Source organism: Nannobrachium achirus, assembly GCF_963921795.1.
Source record: "Nannobrachium achirus genome assembly, chromosome: 23".
In the NCBI taxonomy this organism is placed as follows: Eukaryota; Metazoa; Chordata; class Actinopteri; order Myctophiformes; family Myctophidae; genus Nannobrachium; species Nannobrachium achirus.
Window position 1 is genome coordinate 5,985,526 of NC_137830.1, and position 18,506 is coordinate 6,004,031.

General features: G+C 44.5%; 1 protein-coding gene across 1 annotated transcript in view; it reads right to left on the bottom strand.

The window, feature by feature from the left end:
• Positions 1-18,506, bottom strand: part of plxna4 (plexin A4) — a gene marked incomplete at both ends in the record, with an annotated part of 474,146 nt that overhangs the window by 136,955 nt on the left and 318,685 nt on the right. The window contains 2 exons of the mRNA XM_080753923.1: positions 7,813-7,927; positions 9,086-9,185. Of these exons, the coding sequence (XP_080610049.1) occupies positions 7,813-7,927; positions 9,086-9,185 (215 nt within the window). The remainder of the gene's footprint in view (positions 1-7,812; positions 7,928-9,085; positions 9,186-18,506) is intronic.

Genomic DNA, 18,506 nt, shown 5'->3' on the forward strand with positions numbered 1-18,506 from the left:
GTCTGAATGAAAGAGAGAGAAAGAGAGAGAGTTGGAGATAGAGAGCGAGCGAGAAGAGACGGGATCATACAGTCATTCAAGGTAGGGTGTCCCTTTTTTCAAGCTATTTGGCAGGTGATTGGATGGGGCCGTCTGTCTATCACAGTCTGGGCATGCTAACTCCACCCACTCATATTGAGCAAGCCTCTTTTTTCAAATGCATTTCACGATCAGTGGGGTGCCGGGGACCGCGACGTGAAGAGCGTTTGAAAAAAAAAGCCTGGCAGCAGCTCGTGGCAGCAGCAAAGATGAACAGTGAAAGAACTACAGTGCAACTGCAACAGGCGCTTCTCCGTCGCGTCACACCCGGTCTCGCTCTGATCCCGCCCGTAGCTGCCGCTGATTGGTTGGAAGTGGGCGTTGTGCGGTGTAGCACCAATCTCTGATTGGTTGGAACCGGGCGCTGTGCGCTGTAGCACCAATCACTGAGCAGTTCCACATGGAGGCTGTATGAGGAACTCAATACCGCCACCATCTGGCAGAGTCAGGTTAGAGCACCAAACCCTTCCTCACCAAGCCCAGCTCTTCAACCAGGCCCCGGTCATCTCCGGGTCAGAACTACTGCAGCTGTGATGGCCTTGATGGTCTGCTGGCACACAGCACAAACCCATCTCTCTCTGGTCTTCTGCTGCTACCACTGAGAACTACTTAGATCTGATCCTAACGTGGCAGCAAACAAGAGGGGTGGATGGTGAAGGGTGGAGGAGAGGACAGCGACGGAGGACAAGAAGAGTTCAGTGAACGAGGAACGCACAAAGAAAGCCCTTGGCATAGTTGGAAGGAATGGAGAGAACGAGAGAGAGAGAGAGAGAGAGAGAGAGAGAGAGAGAGAGAGAGAGAGAGAGAGACCTTTAAAAGCAGTTTTATTAAACAGCAGAGAGAGAGAGAGAAGAGCATAATTGGAGCAGTAGTGGAAAGCAAGAAGGATGGGGAGCATCTTAAGTTTTACACATGCACGCGCGCGCACATGCACACGCACACGCACACCACTATCTTGTGCACGATTAGCGAGTCCTTTCCTTCATCACTGCCTCTGTTCTGTGTTTTTTTATCGTCTTCTACAAAGCCTCGGGCAAAGGCACACTCATCCTTATTCTCTCAGTTTACTCTCTCTCTCTCTCTCTCTCTCTCTCTCTCTCTCTCTCTCTCTCTCTCCCCCCCACCACTGACTCCATCCCATCATCATTCTTCCCTCTCTCTCCTCAGCATCTTCCAAAATCCATCCATCCTCAATCCTCTCTCTCTCCCTCTCCGTCCCAGCAGATCCAGGCTGCACCAGAGAGTTTGCAGCACGCGCTGTCCATGGAGATGGGTCCATTTGGTTCCATGTGTACACGCTCAGAGTTAAAGGACAACTGTGTTTTTTTACAACAAGGGTTCGTATTTTAGATTGTAATCAGATAAAAGAAAAAGTGAGTGTTAAAATGTTTTCATTTACTTCGTTCTATTGTTTTAGCACTTTTAGCGTGCTAAAACGTGGGGGCATGCGTACGCATGGGCCATGTGTACAAGAGGCTAAATATGTCTTTTTAGACACAATAAAGCCTTTGACTTTCTCTGGTGGGAGTCGACTTGTGTAATGAAGTCGACTGAGTCGACTTGTCGACTTTTTCGTTAATGCCCTAGTCCACGGGCTAATAAGTGTAATTTTGACTTTTTATTTTGACATGAAAAGAGTGTGAGAACCACTGGTTTAGCAAATCCATCGGCAACGAGGCAGTCATGTGACCTTCCGCGCCGCGGTCTGATCCAAGGCGACCGCAGACCCCCGCAGACACCCCCCCCCCCCCCCCCCCCCCCGCGTCAACCACCATGCATACTAACTACAAGCTCAACCCGGTCGGGGGGGGGGGGAGGGGGGGGGGGGGGGGGGGATAGGATTTGATCCGGCGTCTTCTATACTCACTCACTCATTACTCATTAGCATGTCATTAGCATATGTACGCGCGGTGGCGGCGGTGGGATTATTCAGATCACCTCGATCCTTTAATTGGAACGGAACACCCGACGCGCGTCTGCCAGAGGTCGCAGAGGGGTCGCATCCCATTCCAGCCTGAGCTGAGTTTGATATGTCGTCCGTTGTTTGGAAACATGGGAGCTGGAACGTGCGTGCGTGTTGTGTGTCGCAGGCACGTGCACACACAGACATCAAAGGGGGCTTGAGCCCCTGCCCTTTTATCCGTCTGTAAAAAGTGCCCTCTCCAGACCATGAATGCAGTTTCTTTACTATGGTGAAAGAAATGCAAATGCCCCCTCTTTCCATGCCATACCTGAAGGCAGCATTCAAGAGAATTGCCTTGTTCAAACTCTCCTGAACTTGAATGCAGCATCTTATGTTGAAAGAATTGCCCTAAATCAAGCAAATGAAGCATATCGTAAATCGCTATTCTTTTGGAAATCAAGCATCAACCTCCAAACGCTGTGACGCGTTGTGAGCATAGAGGTCTGCTATTTTCAATATTTCCACCAAAAGGGCCTTTTAGAAATGTTTGCCCCTGCCTCTCTATCATTCCCTGTACGTCCCTGTGTGTGTGTGTGTGTGTGTGTGTGTGTGTGTGCGTGCGTGCGTGCGTGCGTGCGTGCGTGCGTGTGTGTGTGCGTGCGTGTGTGTACATCATTGCTGTCAGGCAGAGAAACCTCCTATCATAACATATCAACTTGTTTTCCCTTCGTAAAATAACACCCCACTTCATCATCATACAAGATGTTTCACGCGAAAGCAGTGAAAATAGCTGATCTACAAGCTCACAACGGAACGTGTTGTGAACTTGTAACATCAGCTATTTTCACTAGTTTAAATGTCTTTAGAATAACAATTAAAAAAGGGTTTGTGGACGTACAAGATTTCCACGCGACATTCCTGTTAATTCCTACATGCGTGTTTGAGAGAGCGTTCCTAAATCATTAATTCACCGCGGTGTGCGGTGCCGTGCCGCCCAACCGACAGCCAATAATCCCGCCGACCTTGGATCCGAAGGGTTAATTAAAAGCAAATTAGAACCCCATTAAGCCTGTGTGAAACACCTGCCATTTTTTTACCTCCTCCCCCAGAAACAACAACAGGTTCAAAGACACAGCGTTAGCGTGGCGCTAACTAACGCGTTCATATAACCGTCACTTTATTTACGCTTGTGTCGGCCCACAATTATCCCGGGTCAATATTAACGTCGGGTTTGAGTTAATTGGACATATAAACATTCAAGGACGGCAGGCGCCGTGTGACCAGTCGTACATTTACTCAAGTACTTTTTACTTTTGGGTCATTTTATCGTCTACTCTGGCTTTTTGTGAACACCCCGCCCGGACAGTTTTTAAAGTTGCTCGATTCAATATTTGGATATTTGATATTAATTTTATCAGACATGCTCCCTTCCTATGCAAACCCATCGTAACTTCAAACTCAATTTTAACAATGATGGATTCATTGAAAACTCCTTCGGTTCAGGTGACTCTGCCCTCCTAATATGTGAATATTATGTTGAAAAAAACACGGCACCCTCACATATCTTTTTTTTATTTTAAACTAACTTTTTTACTTTAAACTAACAAGGTATTATATTCTCCACAACACTTGGAGAATGTCCCTAATTCTATCTGGTTTATTCCCCGGTTCAGTAGGTCAGCACAGGTGCAATGTATTATTGTTAATCAGCAGCAGTGGCACATGTTTTTCAGTTGTTTACTTGTGCCTGCAGTAAAATAATACTATCCACTGAGTAAGTAATCATCATCATCATGCCTGTTGCTGAGGTATGGCAACATGACTGGTGTCATGTTGCCATACCTTAGCTTTTGCTGAACTGACGCCACTGGCGGCTCAGGGGTGAACAGAGCAGGAGTCCAGTTGTCCTGATTTAAAATGAAGCAAACACGGAACTAAAAGTTCCTACGATTGACCACTAGTTGCGCTGTTCTGGCACCAAAAGCAACATGTTCTCCATAGGATTCCATTCATTTCCCCAAAACTTTTACATTTGATTTTCTTACCTTAATAAACATTGGCGTATATACTTTATGGTTCCTGTCGCTAGTTTAGAGCCTTTTTTCAATCACCAGGATAAAGTTTTGTGAAGATATGGTCCAATTTATGTTATAATTGATGTTAAAGCATGGTATGCTGTAGGAGGGGCTTGTGATCATAGGCTTGTGATGATTCTTTTCGGCAAGCTCAAGACAATGTCCCATGTATCCCTTCGGTTGCATGTGACCGTTGGCAGCCAATAGCATTCCAATTGGGTACCATTAAAACAACGATGGCGACACCCACACAAGGGCAAAAAAAAGCTTCATTTTCCCAGCATAGAAACCAATGGGTTCCCACCGTCCATATTTTTTACAGTCTATGGAACAGAGTTATACGACTGAGAGAGGACTGCTCATCAAAGGAACGGGTTTCCCGGCGGTACGACGTCCCCCAGCTTGTCTGACGATGAGGACAAGTCATCTTCATCACGGCGCACCTCAGGCTCTTCATAAAAAACCCTCCCTCCCCCACGCAATCTACTGTCAGCCAGCGCAGTGGCACGTGCGTGTGTGCACAAACGCACACACACGTACGTACGCACATGTACACACACACAAGAGGAGAGGAGAGGCGAAGGAGGGGATGAGACAGACATGCACCCCGACCAGAGAGAGTAGCTTGTCCTTTTGCAGCGAGAGAAGCCTAATTACAGCGGGCCTTGGCTTTGAGGGGGGAAACGGGCCCGCTTGCCAACGCTGACTGATAACTCACACGGCCTAAGCTGTCGCTGGGAATAGGGATAGCAGAGAGATGAAATGACTTCATTTCGCCCGCCCGCTCTCCTCCTCCTCCTCCTCTTTGATGTGCAGTCAAGTGCCTGAATGCGCCGCCAAGAAACGCGCGGCGTTTGCCAGATGGAAGGTACCTCTCAAGCAGGGTTTTATATACTCGGTTATGTTAGCGGTTTTACAAGAACAGTCTCATACAAGCTATACAACAGAATGGCGTTACATGAAAGCCATCCCAGTGATGGATGTTTGTCTTTTTCTCTGGTCAAACATCTCTCCTCCGTGTTCTCCAGGACAGGAGGAAGATTAGTCTGTCTCTCGGGAGGATCGAGGCAAGGCAGTGGCTGTGCCTCTGACAGCCCAGGAAATTCAAACGTCTCAAGACTACTGTTCTCACACTGGAAGATACGAGAGACACAAAAAGCTACACAACAGAACACTGGTTTTCAACCTTGTTCACATCAAGGTCTATTACAGGGGTGTCCAAACCTTTTTCAAAGGGGACCACGTTAGAAAATATTACAACACCAAAGGGCCGACTGCATCTCCTGACGTGATGTACTTTTGGACCATAACAAAGTAAAATACATATGCATCATAAACAATTTTATGTAACTATCATCTTCACTATTTAACTCATCAAGTGCCGACCCCACGGTGTCGCGCGAAATATACTGTATATACAGTAAAGCTGGCGTGGGCTCACCTTCGGTCCGGCTATCCCTGTGGCACGGGTGAAGTCCGCGATTATTTTCCATCGCACGTCCACGTACACCTAAAGTGCCGCCGTCCCATAGAAAACAATGGATATTCTGATCTTTACAGTCCATTTACTTGAAAAAAGACTTTTGGTGCCAAGTATGGCATGTTTACTCACTAAAATAGCACAAGCATGATAACAACGACCCTCCATCTTTGTTTGTCCTCTGAACCGGAACTAGTTTGGGGTGAATCCTGAAGCCATTCGTCGTACATAGTGTAGTGTTTTATATTTGTTTATGAGCCACCAGGAGAACCACAGAGCAGAGGCTGTCATAGCAACAACAGAGAGCACGAGACCGTAGAGGATGGAGGAGTTTCATCGATGGCCTCTATGTTTCCTCTGGGGAACGTCCAGTAAAACCCTAAGATAACAGAGGCCGGTGAAATCCTTCCACTGCACAGAGCATTATCCTGACCGGGGCTTTCTGATCACCACCGCTTTGGTGTAAGCAAGGGTGTCGCACCAAATTCTGGGCCCTGGGTACAAGGATTCACTGCACTGCGGGCCCCCCATGAATGCATTATTACACGTTATTTTGTGCTTTAACTGTTGAAAAATAGCAGATATACAAGCTCACAGCGCGGCACCGATTGCCGCGCTGTGAGCTTGTAGATCTGCTATTTTTATTTTTAAACCATGAACATTTTTGCAAGTCAAATCCTTCTATTTTTTTTATTTTTTTTTAACTATGTTTTTATGTCAGTGGTGCTGAAACTTTTACATGTCAAGGACCCCCAAAATGATATGTATTTGGCCACGGACCCCCCATCTCAAAATATTTAGTTCCAGGGACCCCCCAGGAGCAAAATCTGAGTTACAAATGTTCGCTTAAAACAATACATATATTCAAAGATTTGCACACATTTTCACAACTTTTCAAAAATAGCAGATCTACAAGCTCGCAGCGCGGCACTCGGTGCCGCGCTGTGAGCTTGTATATCTGCTATTTTTCAATAGCTAAAGTATAACATAATTAAGGCCCCTCCAGCTTGGGCCCTAGTAACTCAGTCCCACTTTCCCCCCCTTGTGACGCCCCTGGGTGTACAGGAATTATTCTCCAGGGACCGGCCAGGCCAGGTAGAGGACGGTGCACTGGGGCACAAGCCCCGCACGACGCACGTATACTCCGCTCTGAGCAGAGCCAGAGGGATTAGGAAGGAACCCCAAACCCTACCGAAGGCCTTAAAGGAGTGTAAATCCACGCCTTCCTTTAAAACAGCTCTGAAAAGCCACTTAGAGGAGGCTGCCACTCGAAACCGGTCAAAGAAAACATCGCCTATCTTTACATCGCCCTGACCTTTCTATTGTAAATACCTTTCATTTTGCATTGTGTTTTTCGAGGTGTCGATCATTTTAGTTGATCTAAACCAGCACCAGTAGATTGTTCTGTCATGACACTGTAACTTTTCCTATGAAAGCAATCAATCAATCAGTCAATCAATCAATCGATCAATCAATCAATCAATCAATCAATCAATCAATCAATCAATCAATCAATCACTCAATCACTCAATCACTCCCCACCACGCCAAGTACATTTTGATGCCAATACTTTTGTACTTTTACTCAAGTACATTTTGAATTCCAGACTTTTACTTGCATTTCTATATTACAATATTGATACGTTTATTAAAGGACGATTTTGCCACTTTTCAACCTATCTTCATATAATAGGTCCTCACTATTGTTCATAATAAAATAGCACCTTTTTTATACTCTTTCCAAGTCTCTTAGGAGATCTTGTACATCATCGTTTGACAGATTTGTTTCTTTAAACAATATTTATGAAAAGATATTTAGATTCTTTTATAATTGCGAGAACAATAGCTTCCACTTTAACATTGCAACTTTTCAGGAATAGAAAGCCTGCATTTTCTATTAGCTTGGATTCCCCATCGATGCTGTCACAAGATGATGGGTTTGTGACCTGCCCACAGCTCTTCTCTGAGACACAGGCCGAGTAGAAAAAGAAATGCTATTTCATCATGAATATTAGTGAGGACCAATTGTATGAAGATAGGTTGGAAATTGGTGAAGTTGTCATTTAAGTAAAATATTTGAGTACTTTTCCCACCACTGGTGACAAGAAGGTGGGACGCAATCCAGTCTATTCACATGTGGAACACCCACATACCCGGCGGGTCCAAGCGGTGCATGGGACTAAACAGATAAACATGGTAATAAAATGGAGTGGTAAGGGTGCCTGTGTGGGACAGATGACCTAAGGGTGCCTGTATGTGTGGGACAGAAGATCTTACCTCGGGCTTCTTAACTCGTCCCTCCTGGAAGGAGCAGGTTCGGGGGTCGTGGGTGCAGTCGTGTCTGTACTTACACCAGTGACACTGGTAGGGACTGCTGACGCAAGACAAGCACCTGGAGGATGGAGAAATACACATATCCTTATTACTAAACACATTGATTTTCCCATTGTGCCCCAAAATTAATTGATTTTACCCTATTTCGGAGGTTCGGAGTAAAAGTAATCTGAGTACCGTAATTGCTGGACTATAAGCCGCACCTGAATATAAGCCGCACCAGCAAAATGTTTGCTTCCCGCTATAGCGCCCCTGGTGGCCGTTAGCTCTATACATCTATATATAAATCCTTGTTAAAGACCATTGTAAAACTAACTAACTGGCAGTTAGCTGTAAAAATCTTTATATAAGCCGCACCATTGTATAAGCCGCAGGGTTCAAAACATGGCAAAAAAGCCATGGCTTATAGTCTTATAGTATAGGCAATTACGAGTAGATCCAAGTATGTCCTGTTTTCAGAAAAACTGAAAAATAACAATCGCGGGCATCAGTGCTTTTGTAACGGCCGGTAGAGAAGGCTGCGTTTTAAACGTGAACGTGATTTAAAAGTTAGATTAGGAGAAAAATGCACTTTTGTGAATCTCATAACACTGCTGTCTATAGGAAACCGGACCTCCCGGTCACGTGATACCCCGTTGCATTTCAGGCATTGGTGCTTCTCTTCAGCCGCGGGTGCCTCGTACAGTAAGCTACAGTTTAACGTAGCTTACTGTAAAACGTACAGTACAGCGTATCAGTGGGATGGGATTGGGCGGCTCTGAACCCATAGAGTATATATATAATAGCGAGCGGACCAGCCCCGCCCCCAGCTATCATTTCAATGTAAGTTGCTCAGTGGCGTTTGAAGCACCCGGAAGACTGCCGGAAGCATCTATATATTGCACGCTGATTGGTTGGCCAGACTTAGAGGCCAAAAATGTAATTGGCCGAGGCACTGAGCAGGCGCACTAGGGTAAACATTAGCCTTAGCAGTTAGCATACGCACGCGCAGTAGCGTTTAACTCGGTTTAACTGCAGTTCCAGGTTTGACCACTAGGCTAATGGCTGCTTCAATGCTCTACCGTGGTTCTGGGGGCTTGTCTGAACCGCCTATCCGACTGACAGACACGATCAGTGATGTGCAAGGTTTCATTTGCTCATCAAAGATGCATTTATGTTCATGTAATTTAATAGAAACATTGATCCTAACAATAATGAGGAAGGATGGTAGACGTACGACTTGTGGACGCTGCAGTTGTAGAAGACGAAGCTGGTGTTGGCGAACGCCAGACCCGTCTCCTTGGACTTGAGGTAGAGCTGCACGATCTGATGGTCCCCTGGTGGAGAAAGAAGGCATTACATCAGTTAAACCTGGTGGCCAAAGTCGGCATTACATCAGATAGTTTTTTTAGCACTGCTAAAAATGTCATTTTTAATTTTTTTATTCAGCTAATAACCTCCACATTGGACCACACGTGGTCAAATGACGTCGTCAACTCGCAGGTGTTGTCTCCCCTAGAGTAATAATTTAACTATTTATTTATAAAATAATTCATATTATTTAATTACAGTGTTTCTAATTAGTTATCGATGGCAATTATAATGTATTTTAAGGCATACTTATTGGCTTATTGGCCATGCAGTGATCCATTTAATGACTTTCAGAAATGAAGCTACAGGTTGTGAACCTGTCGAATAGAGACCGCTTCTTGAGAACAGATGTTCATTTTCTTCTGAAAGGTAATGTGTGAGCATGCACGCACGCACGCACGCACGCACGCACGCACGCACGCACGCACGCACGCACGCACGCACGCACACGCACACGCACACGCACACGCACACGCACACGCACACGCACACACACACACACACACACACACACACACACACACACACACACACACTCACGATCAATCCCCACAGGTTAAAAAATCTCAAGAGTGTCTGACAGCAAAAAGGAAGAGGAACATGTCTGTGTGTGCGTGTGAGCGTGCATGTGTGCATGCGTGCACGTGTGTACGCACACCTGAGTGTCTGCCGCACTGTACGAGGCGGCGTGTCCTTTTGTCTGTTCTAATGAAGGAATTCATGTTTAATTCAACAGCACATTCACATGCTATCTAACCGCTAACCACTGTACAGCTCACTCTACCTCTCCCTCTCCCTCTCTCTCTCTCTCTCTCTCTCTCTCTCTCTCTCTGTGGTGGAAAAAGTACTCGCATATTTTGCTCAAGCAAAAGTATCAATACTACAGAATAGAAATACTTTGTTTACAAGTAAAAGTCCGGAATTCAAAATGTACTTGAGTAAAAGTACGAAAGTGTTGGCATCAACATGTACTTAAAATACCAAAAGTAAAAGTACTAAATGTTTGAAAATAGCAGATCTACAAACTCGAGCTTGTAGATCGGCTATTTTCAAACAGCCTAGGTATAAAATAGGGCCAAAGTTGTTAATGTATGTTTTATAATATTATAATGTATGTATGCAAAGTAACTGGTAACTAAAGTGTTCAAATAATTGTAATGGAGTAAAAGTACAATATTTGGATCCGAGATGTAGTGTAGTAGTGAAAGTATTGGAAATTGGAAGTACTCAAGTGAAGTACAAATACCTCAAAACTGTACTTAAAGGTCCGCTGTCATGCCCCGAAAATATAATGGTATGATACAGTAGGTCATGTGGTCTCTCTCCAGTGTGGATCCTGAAACAGTCTGAAACTGTCTCAGTGTAATCTACCCAACAACAGCTGACCAGTACAGTAAGTAATCATACAGTCAGGCTATACAGACAACTAATTTGATTGGCTTATAATTGCGCATCCCCACAATGACATCATAAAAATATTAACTTGTTTTTTAAGATGATTCTTAAAGTGACCCTTTAGGTGACAGGCCCCCTTTAAGTACAGTACTTACGTAAATGTACTTAGTTACTTTACACCACTGCTATCTCTCTCTCTCTCTCTCTCTCTCTCTCTCTCTCTCTCTCTCTCTCTCTCTCTCTCTCTCTCTCTCTCTCTCTCTCTCTCTCTCTCTCTCTCTCTCTCTCTGGTTCATCAATCATTGTAAAGCTATGCTGACAGTGGCTGTGTCCTAATTACCTGAATGTTACCTTGAAGCTGCCTTACACCTCTTGTCTTCTTTCCTCCACTAATGAGTGTGTGTGTGTGTGTGTGTGTGTGTGTGTGTGTGTGTGTGTGTGTGTGTGCGTGCGTGCGTGCGTGCGTGCGTGCGTGTGGGCACGCGCATGCTGGCGACATGTGTGTGCGTCTTACTCTGCGCGCGGGGACTCGCGGTCCCCACGCGCATAGCATTAACCTGTCAGGACTGACCTTGAGGGATCATTAATTCATGGCTAAGAAAGAAGGATTTGTAGAGCAAAAAAGTTAAGAGTTATTAACAGACTGAGGCTGGGTTTGAAGGCTTGATTATATGTCCAGTGATCCTGTGCATATTATCGCCAGGGTCACTGAATGGGATGCATTTCTTGGCACAGTACAGTACAGTACAGTACAGTACAGTACAGTACAGTACAGTACAGTACAGTAGCCATAAATCATAACTCTTGTAGAGGTTGCTTATATTGGGAGGTTTACTCTCTACAAGAGTTATAAAGGGGAGTCAGAACGCTCTTGCTGGTTGAGCCCTAACGTCCATTTTCGGCTCAAAACAAATCAATAAGGTGCTCACCGCATCGTCTAAACAGTTTTCTATCTACCGATGGGCCCACTCGTCAGCATGTGATAGTCCATATGTTTCCAATAAATTAATGTTTACTCAAACTTCTCCGAGACTCGCATTTCCTCGTCGGAATGCTACCGCCTTCAGAACTACAGAACGTAGGAATACTTCCGCATACAAAAACGTCATGTCCTACTATGAGCGAATGGCAACGGCGATCAACGTCACGTGATATGTTCGGCCATTTTTACCCAACAACAAGGAAATCGATGAGACTCTGAGAAGTTTGAGTAAACATTAATTTATTGGAAACATGTGGACTAACACATACCGACGAGTGGGCCCATCGGTAGATAGAAAACTGTTTTGACGATGCGGTGAGCACCTTATTGATTTGTACATGTTTTGAGCCGAAAATGGACATTAGGGCTCAACCAGCAAGAGCGTTCTGACTCCCCTTTATAACTCTTGTAGAGAGTAAAAGTCCCAATATAAGGGACCTCTACAAGAGTTATGATTTATGGCTAACAGTGCAGTGCAGTGCAGTGCAGTGCAGTGCAGTGCAGTACAGTACAGTGCACTGAGTGCAGTGCAGTGCAGTGCAGTGCAGTGCAGTGCAGTGCAGTGCAGTACAGTACAGTGCAGTACAGTACAGTGGCTTCCGGTTGCGGCCCGCACTAAATATAAAACACTGATGCTGTTCTTCAAAGCAGCCAAAGGTACCATACCTCCAAAACCTGATCAACCCCTACAACCCCACCCGTGCACTCAGATCAGCCAACACAGGGATGCTGACAGAACCCTCACTAAAAACCCCAGGACAAAAATCCACTCACCCTCCTGGCCCCCAAACTGTGGAATAAACTCCCTGTCGGACTTAGAACTACAGACTCACTCTGTAGCTTCCATTAGAACTACAGACTCACTCCCTAGCTTCCACCGTGGCCTGAAGACTCACCTCTTCAGACTCCTCCTAAACCCATAGCACTTACTGTAGGGGGGTGTTTATAACGTTTTTTACTGATTAGGTGTTTGGTCTACCTACGTTATTTTTTCTAGATTGATATTTCTATGCATTTGATGTATTGATGTTGATGTATTGATGTATTACCCTGCTTATTGTAAGTCGCTCTGGATTAAGAGCGTCTGCTAAATGCCTAAATTGTAAATTACAACACAGGTGGGTTAATCGAAATGATCGATTTAATCATGTCAAGGACGTTGTTCCAGGGACCCCCAGCAGCAGAGATTTGAGTTACAAAGGTTTGCTTCGAAAATAATATTTTCAAAATAATATTTGCACACATTTTCAAGATTTAAAAAGAAATTAAAGCTGCAAGCAGCGATGACCGGGCCCTCGCAGCTCTACCCACATCACAAGGGAAAGCAGGCAATCAGAAGAGGGGGCGGGGCTAGTTCAACCAATTAAGCTGAAGGACTCTTAATCAAGCCATATGACGCCACCCACACGTCTGTACGACAAACGGTTCATGAGATAAAGAGGCACTTCCTGTTTGGCGAAGGGCACTTCCTGTTTGGCGAAGGAAGTGCCGATTAAGGTTAATGACTCTTAATCAAGTCATATGATGCCACCCATGTGTCTGTACGACAAACGGTTCATGAGATAAAGAGGCACTTCCTGTTTGTCGAAGGGCACTTCCTGTTTGGCAAAGGAAGTGCCAAATATGGTAAAGGGCTCTTAACCAAGTCACATGACACCAGCCACGAGTCTGTACGGCGAACGGTTCATGATTTATAGAGGCACTTCCTGTTTGGCGAAGGGCACTTCCTGTTTGGCGAAGGAAGTGCCAAATATGGTTAAGGACTCTTAATCAAGTCATATGACACCAGCCACGAGTCTGTACGACAAACGGTTTAAGATTTATAGAGGCACTTCCTGTTTGGCGAAGGGCACTTCCTGTTTGGCGAAGGAAGTGCCAAATATGCTTAAGGACTCTTAATCAAGTCATATGACACCAGCCACGAGTCTCTACGACAAACGGTTCATGATTTAAAGAGGCACTTCCTGTTTGGCGAAGGGCACTTCCTGTTTGGTGAAGGAATTGCCAAATATGGTTAAGGACTCTTAATCAAGTCATATGACACCAGCCACGAGTCTGTACGACAAACGGTTCATGATTTATAGATGCACTTCCTGTTTGGCGAAGGGCACTTCCTGTTTGGCGAAGGAAGTTTGATGCTTCGCCACGGGCACGCCGTTTTATGAAAACTCACGATTCGCACAACTTTTCATCGTTAAGGTGTCTTGAGTATGCCGAGCGAACTTGAAGTTGAGCCGATTAACTCCCTAGGAGGAGTTCGTTAAAGTGCGACCTGTGAAAACGGCCAAAAATGCACCAAAACGCCACTAATTAGTCAAAATGGCTGACTTCCTGTTTGGTTTCGGACATGGCGCCAAGAGACTTTTTTGTGAGTCCTGACATGATACAGGCGTGTACCGATTTTCGTACATGTAGGTGAAACCGTATGGTGGGGCTTGAGGCACGAAGTTTTGTAGGGGGCGCTATTGAGCCATTAGGCCACGCCCCCTTTTGTTTTTTTTTAAATACGAAATTTTTCGCCACTTGTGATGTGTGTGCAAAGTTGCGCAACTTTTGGAGTACGTTTTGCGGCTCAAAAACGCGATTCATTCGGCGGAATAATAATCTTTGCAAATACAATAGGGTCCTCACACACTGTGTGTGCTCGGGCCCTAAAAATGCAGATCTACAAGCTTGCAGCGCAGCACTCGGTGCCGCGCTGCGAGCTTGTATGTCTGCTATTTTTCAATAGTTAAAGGTATAAAATAATTCCAGGTCAAGAAAGTCTAATGACCTTCTCCTGGACAACTGAAGGACATGTGTGAGACATGGAGTTCTGTCCTAGTTCCTCTGTGTCTGGTGTCAATTATTTGGGTCCATTCCTGTTATTCTCTGAAGACCTCAGACGCCAAGACATTCCCTCAGCCTTCATTCTCTGCTTTTTTCTGTTGCGTTATATAACAAATATCACTTCAATGTCAAATACTTTATATCAGTGTTGGACTGGGTAACCGGGTCCAGAACTGACTCAAGTTTGCAGCTATAAACTATAATACTTGTAAGACGCCTCAGGGCGACAAGCGACCTCGCCCTAAAGGGTGAGGTCGCTCCATGTCTTGGCCATCTGGCCAGTGATGTATATCAGACCAGTTACCCATATATGGAGACCCCTGGTACCCATATATGGAGATCCATGTACTGTATATGGAGATGCTGTGAGACCCCAAACATGCTTACTCGGTTATTTTATAATTATGTGAAAGTCCTATGATGTCTATGACATCTGACATCATACTGTACATACAATCCCTTTTATGCCCATACATGGAGATCCCTATCCGTAGATCCAGCCGCACAGATATGGGCTATCTTGGCCATATATGGATTCTGTTAGTGTGGTATGTGGCCGATGTGGCCTCCATATATGGGCATTCCCATATGAAGTCCTGTTAGATATGGGCTTAATATTGATGACATCAGTGAACTCCATATATGGGCATACAAGGGTATAACATGTGAGTATTTTTTCCCACCTCTGGTAGAGTATTGCACGTTCACAATATTCTAGAGGGCCTGCGGACATCCGTGCGTATCAACTGTATGAGCAGGTCATGCAACTCACATAATCATGCGGAATGCACACACACAGCCACGTGGGAAATGTGTGTGTGTGTGCATGTGCATGTGCACGTGTGTGTGTGTGTGTGTGTGTGTGTGTGTGTGTGTGTGTGTGTGTGTGTGTGTGTGTGTGTGTGTGTGTGTGTGTGTGTGTGTGTGTGTGTGTGTGTGTGTGTGTGCGTGCATGTGTGTGTGTGCGTGTGTGTGTGCCCGGCAGGTCCTGACTGTACTGTAATTTCATGGTGGCCTGCCTCCCTGCCTCCTCTCCATTACCGTCCATAAAGTTATCATTATTCACGGCGCGCTGCATGCGCTGCTCGCTAGCGGATGCGCGCAGACCGGCAGACGCGCCATCATCTAATCCCTCATGCTATGTTAGCGCTGCTGTCGAAGGTCCATATTTCTACTTTTCGCTTGTTGTGTTGCTTTCTTTGATAAAGAAAATTGAGCCTGCGGAAGTTCTTTTATATACATAGGCTACGGAAGGAAGAATGTGAGGTTGTTGCCATCTCCCAGGCAGGGGCGTCAATTGGGTATGGCAGGGGTATGCAGCTGCCATACCCTGGGTCCAGAGGGGAAAATAAAAGTTACTTTTAAATCTAAATCCATGAATATCTCTTTGTCTATCTGTGCTGGTTATTATGTTATCATGAATATGTCTTTGTCAATCTGTGCTGGTTATTATGTTGTTAAATTACAGTAAAATAACTTACAAATGCAAAATGTAACAAAATGGTCGCTTTAACAAGGTATTATAATTATATTCTCCACACTTGTATCTCCCCATCTTGACAGAATAGTATATTCCCAGGTTCCGCAGGTCAGCTACGCAGGTGCAATTCATTATTGTTAATTGTGGCACGTTTACGCCAAGTTTAGCCACACTTGAACAACTGTTCCAGGCCAAGAAACCATAGAAATCTTTGGGGAAAAAAATAGAATGTACTTCTTAAAATAAATGTATCATGCCTGTTGCTAAGGTATGGCAACATGACTGGTGTCCTTGCACGCGCGCGACCAGTCATGTTGCCATACCTTACCTTTTTCTGAACTGACGCCACTGCTCCCAGGACTCTCCGTTCATTCGATTAACAAGTTAATTCATCAAACACCCACAAGCGCTTTCTGTCACTTCACGTTCATTCTCATCTGCTCCAAGCTACTATTATACGCCCCCTCTACCCACAGTGCATCCCTGGTGGTGCATTTAAGCAGTCTCACTTCTCTGCTCAGTCTAGTGTTGGCTGCCACACTGGCCGGACCGCTGTCAGTGTTTAAACATTCCCTCCACTCCACCTCCCCGGCCTCCTCCCTGTGAAGGCAGTTACAAGTTGATATCAGCATGGTATCATTGGTGTAAAGCAACTAAGTTAATTTACTTAAGTAATGTACTTAAGTACACTTTTGAAGTATTTGTACTTTACTTGAGTATTTCCAATACTTTTACTTCTACTCCACTACATCTCACATCCAAATATTGTACTTTTACTCCGCTACATTTATTTGAAAACTTTAGTTACTAGTTACTTTGCAGATATACATTCTAATATTATAAAACATACATGAACCACTTTAGCCCTATTTTATACCTTGGCTATTTTCAAACCTTTTATACTTTTACTTTTAGTACTTTAAGTACAATTTGATGCCAATACTTTCATACTTTTACTCAAGTACATTTTGAATTCCAGACTTTTACTTGTAACAGAGTAATTCTATATTGCAGTAGTGATACTTTTACTTAAGTAAAATATGTGAGTACTTTTTCCACCACTGTTTTAATAATAACACTATTTTGTTATTATGGATCAGACCGTGTTCCTATGATTAGCGTTGTGTGAACTGCACTGTGGTTCCATGTTTGTGCATGTTATGTGTGTAATAGATTATTGCTCTGGGGGTGTTTGTGATATCAGATTAAGTGTCATGTTCCAGCAGATAATCTGTATCATCACAACAGAGCTACACCGCCAAACTGAACGCAATATCATTGCATAATGGTACTAATAACATTGCAATAAATGGTACGGTAAATCTAAGTATTGTGTGTTGTTCTGAGATGAAATATATAAAATGAATATTCTTAAGTTTTGGTAAATGTCATCAAATGATGGACTGTGGTTCAAATATGAAAAGGGTTGAAAACCACTGCACCACAACGTCACACAAAGGCATCACAAGTAACAGATCTGCAAGTCCGGATAAATGCGTCTCAAAACGTTCCGCGAAGTGATGTTTTGAGCGTGTAGATCTGCTACTTATGCTTTTGAATTTGAGACACGCTACATACAAATATCTCTGTATTGTCTATTTTCCCTGCAGACATTCCGGTGTCTTTGTTTTACAGGATGGTGTCTTCATTACGCGGACAGGAGAAGCCATCAGAGGCAGGGGCCGTACAGATTGGGGGGGTTTGTTCAATTAGACTGGGCTTAACCAAGCAGAGAGGAGAGGAGATGAGACCAGGGGCGTCACACCAAATTCTGGGCCCTGGGTACAAGGATTCACTGCGGGCCCCCCCATGAATGTTCTTCATAGGGGGGAGGAGGTTTAACCCATTTAGACAGGGCTTTAACTATTGAAAAAAAAGCAGATATACAAGATCTGCTATTTTTGAAAAATTGTGAAAAGTCTGAATATCAAATCCTTCTAAGGTTTTTTGAAAAAACCTTTGTTTCTATGTCGGTGATGCTCAAACCCTTTCATGGCAAGGACCCCCAAAATGACATGTATTTGGCCACGGACCCCCCATCTCAAAAGATTTCGTTCCAGGGACCCCGAGAAAGCAACATTTGAGTTACAATTGTTCGCTAAAAAAATACATATATCCACTCAAAGATTTGCACACCATTTACACATATACAAGCTGCAAGCTTGTATATCTGGTATTTTTCAATAATTAAAGCATAAAATAATGAATGCCCTCCACCTTGGGCCCTAGTCACTCAGTCCCACTCCCCCCCCCCCCCCCCCCCCCCCCCCCCCCTGTGACGCCCCTGGATGAGATGAATGAGGAGATGAAACGACTCTCTCTTTCTCCATCCTATTCTCTGCCAGATGAATATTGTCACAACCACTCCAATCTGCTGTTGTCTCATGAAAGCTGTGATGAAACTGGTGACACGTTGGAAAGGGGAACATTTCTATAAAACACTGATTCCCAAAACGTAGGATCTACAAGCCCAAAAATGGGTCCTTTGTTTGTGTTTCGTTTTTCTTCGGAAAGTGAATCTGAGGACAATTGTCCATATTAAACTCTTCAATCTTTGGTGCATTTGGTGTTGTGTGTGGTGTATTATCCCTCCGCTCCATT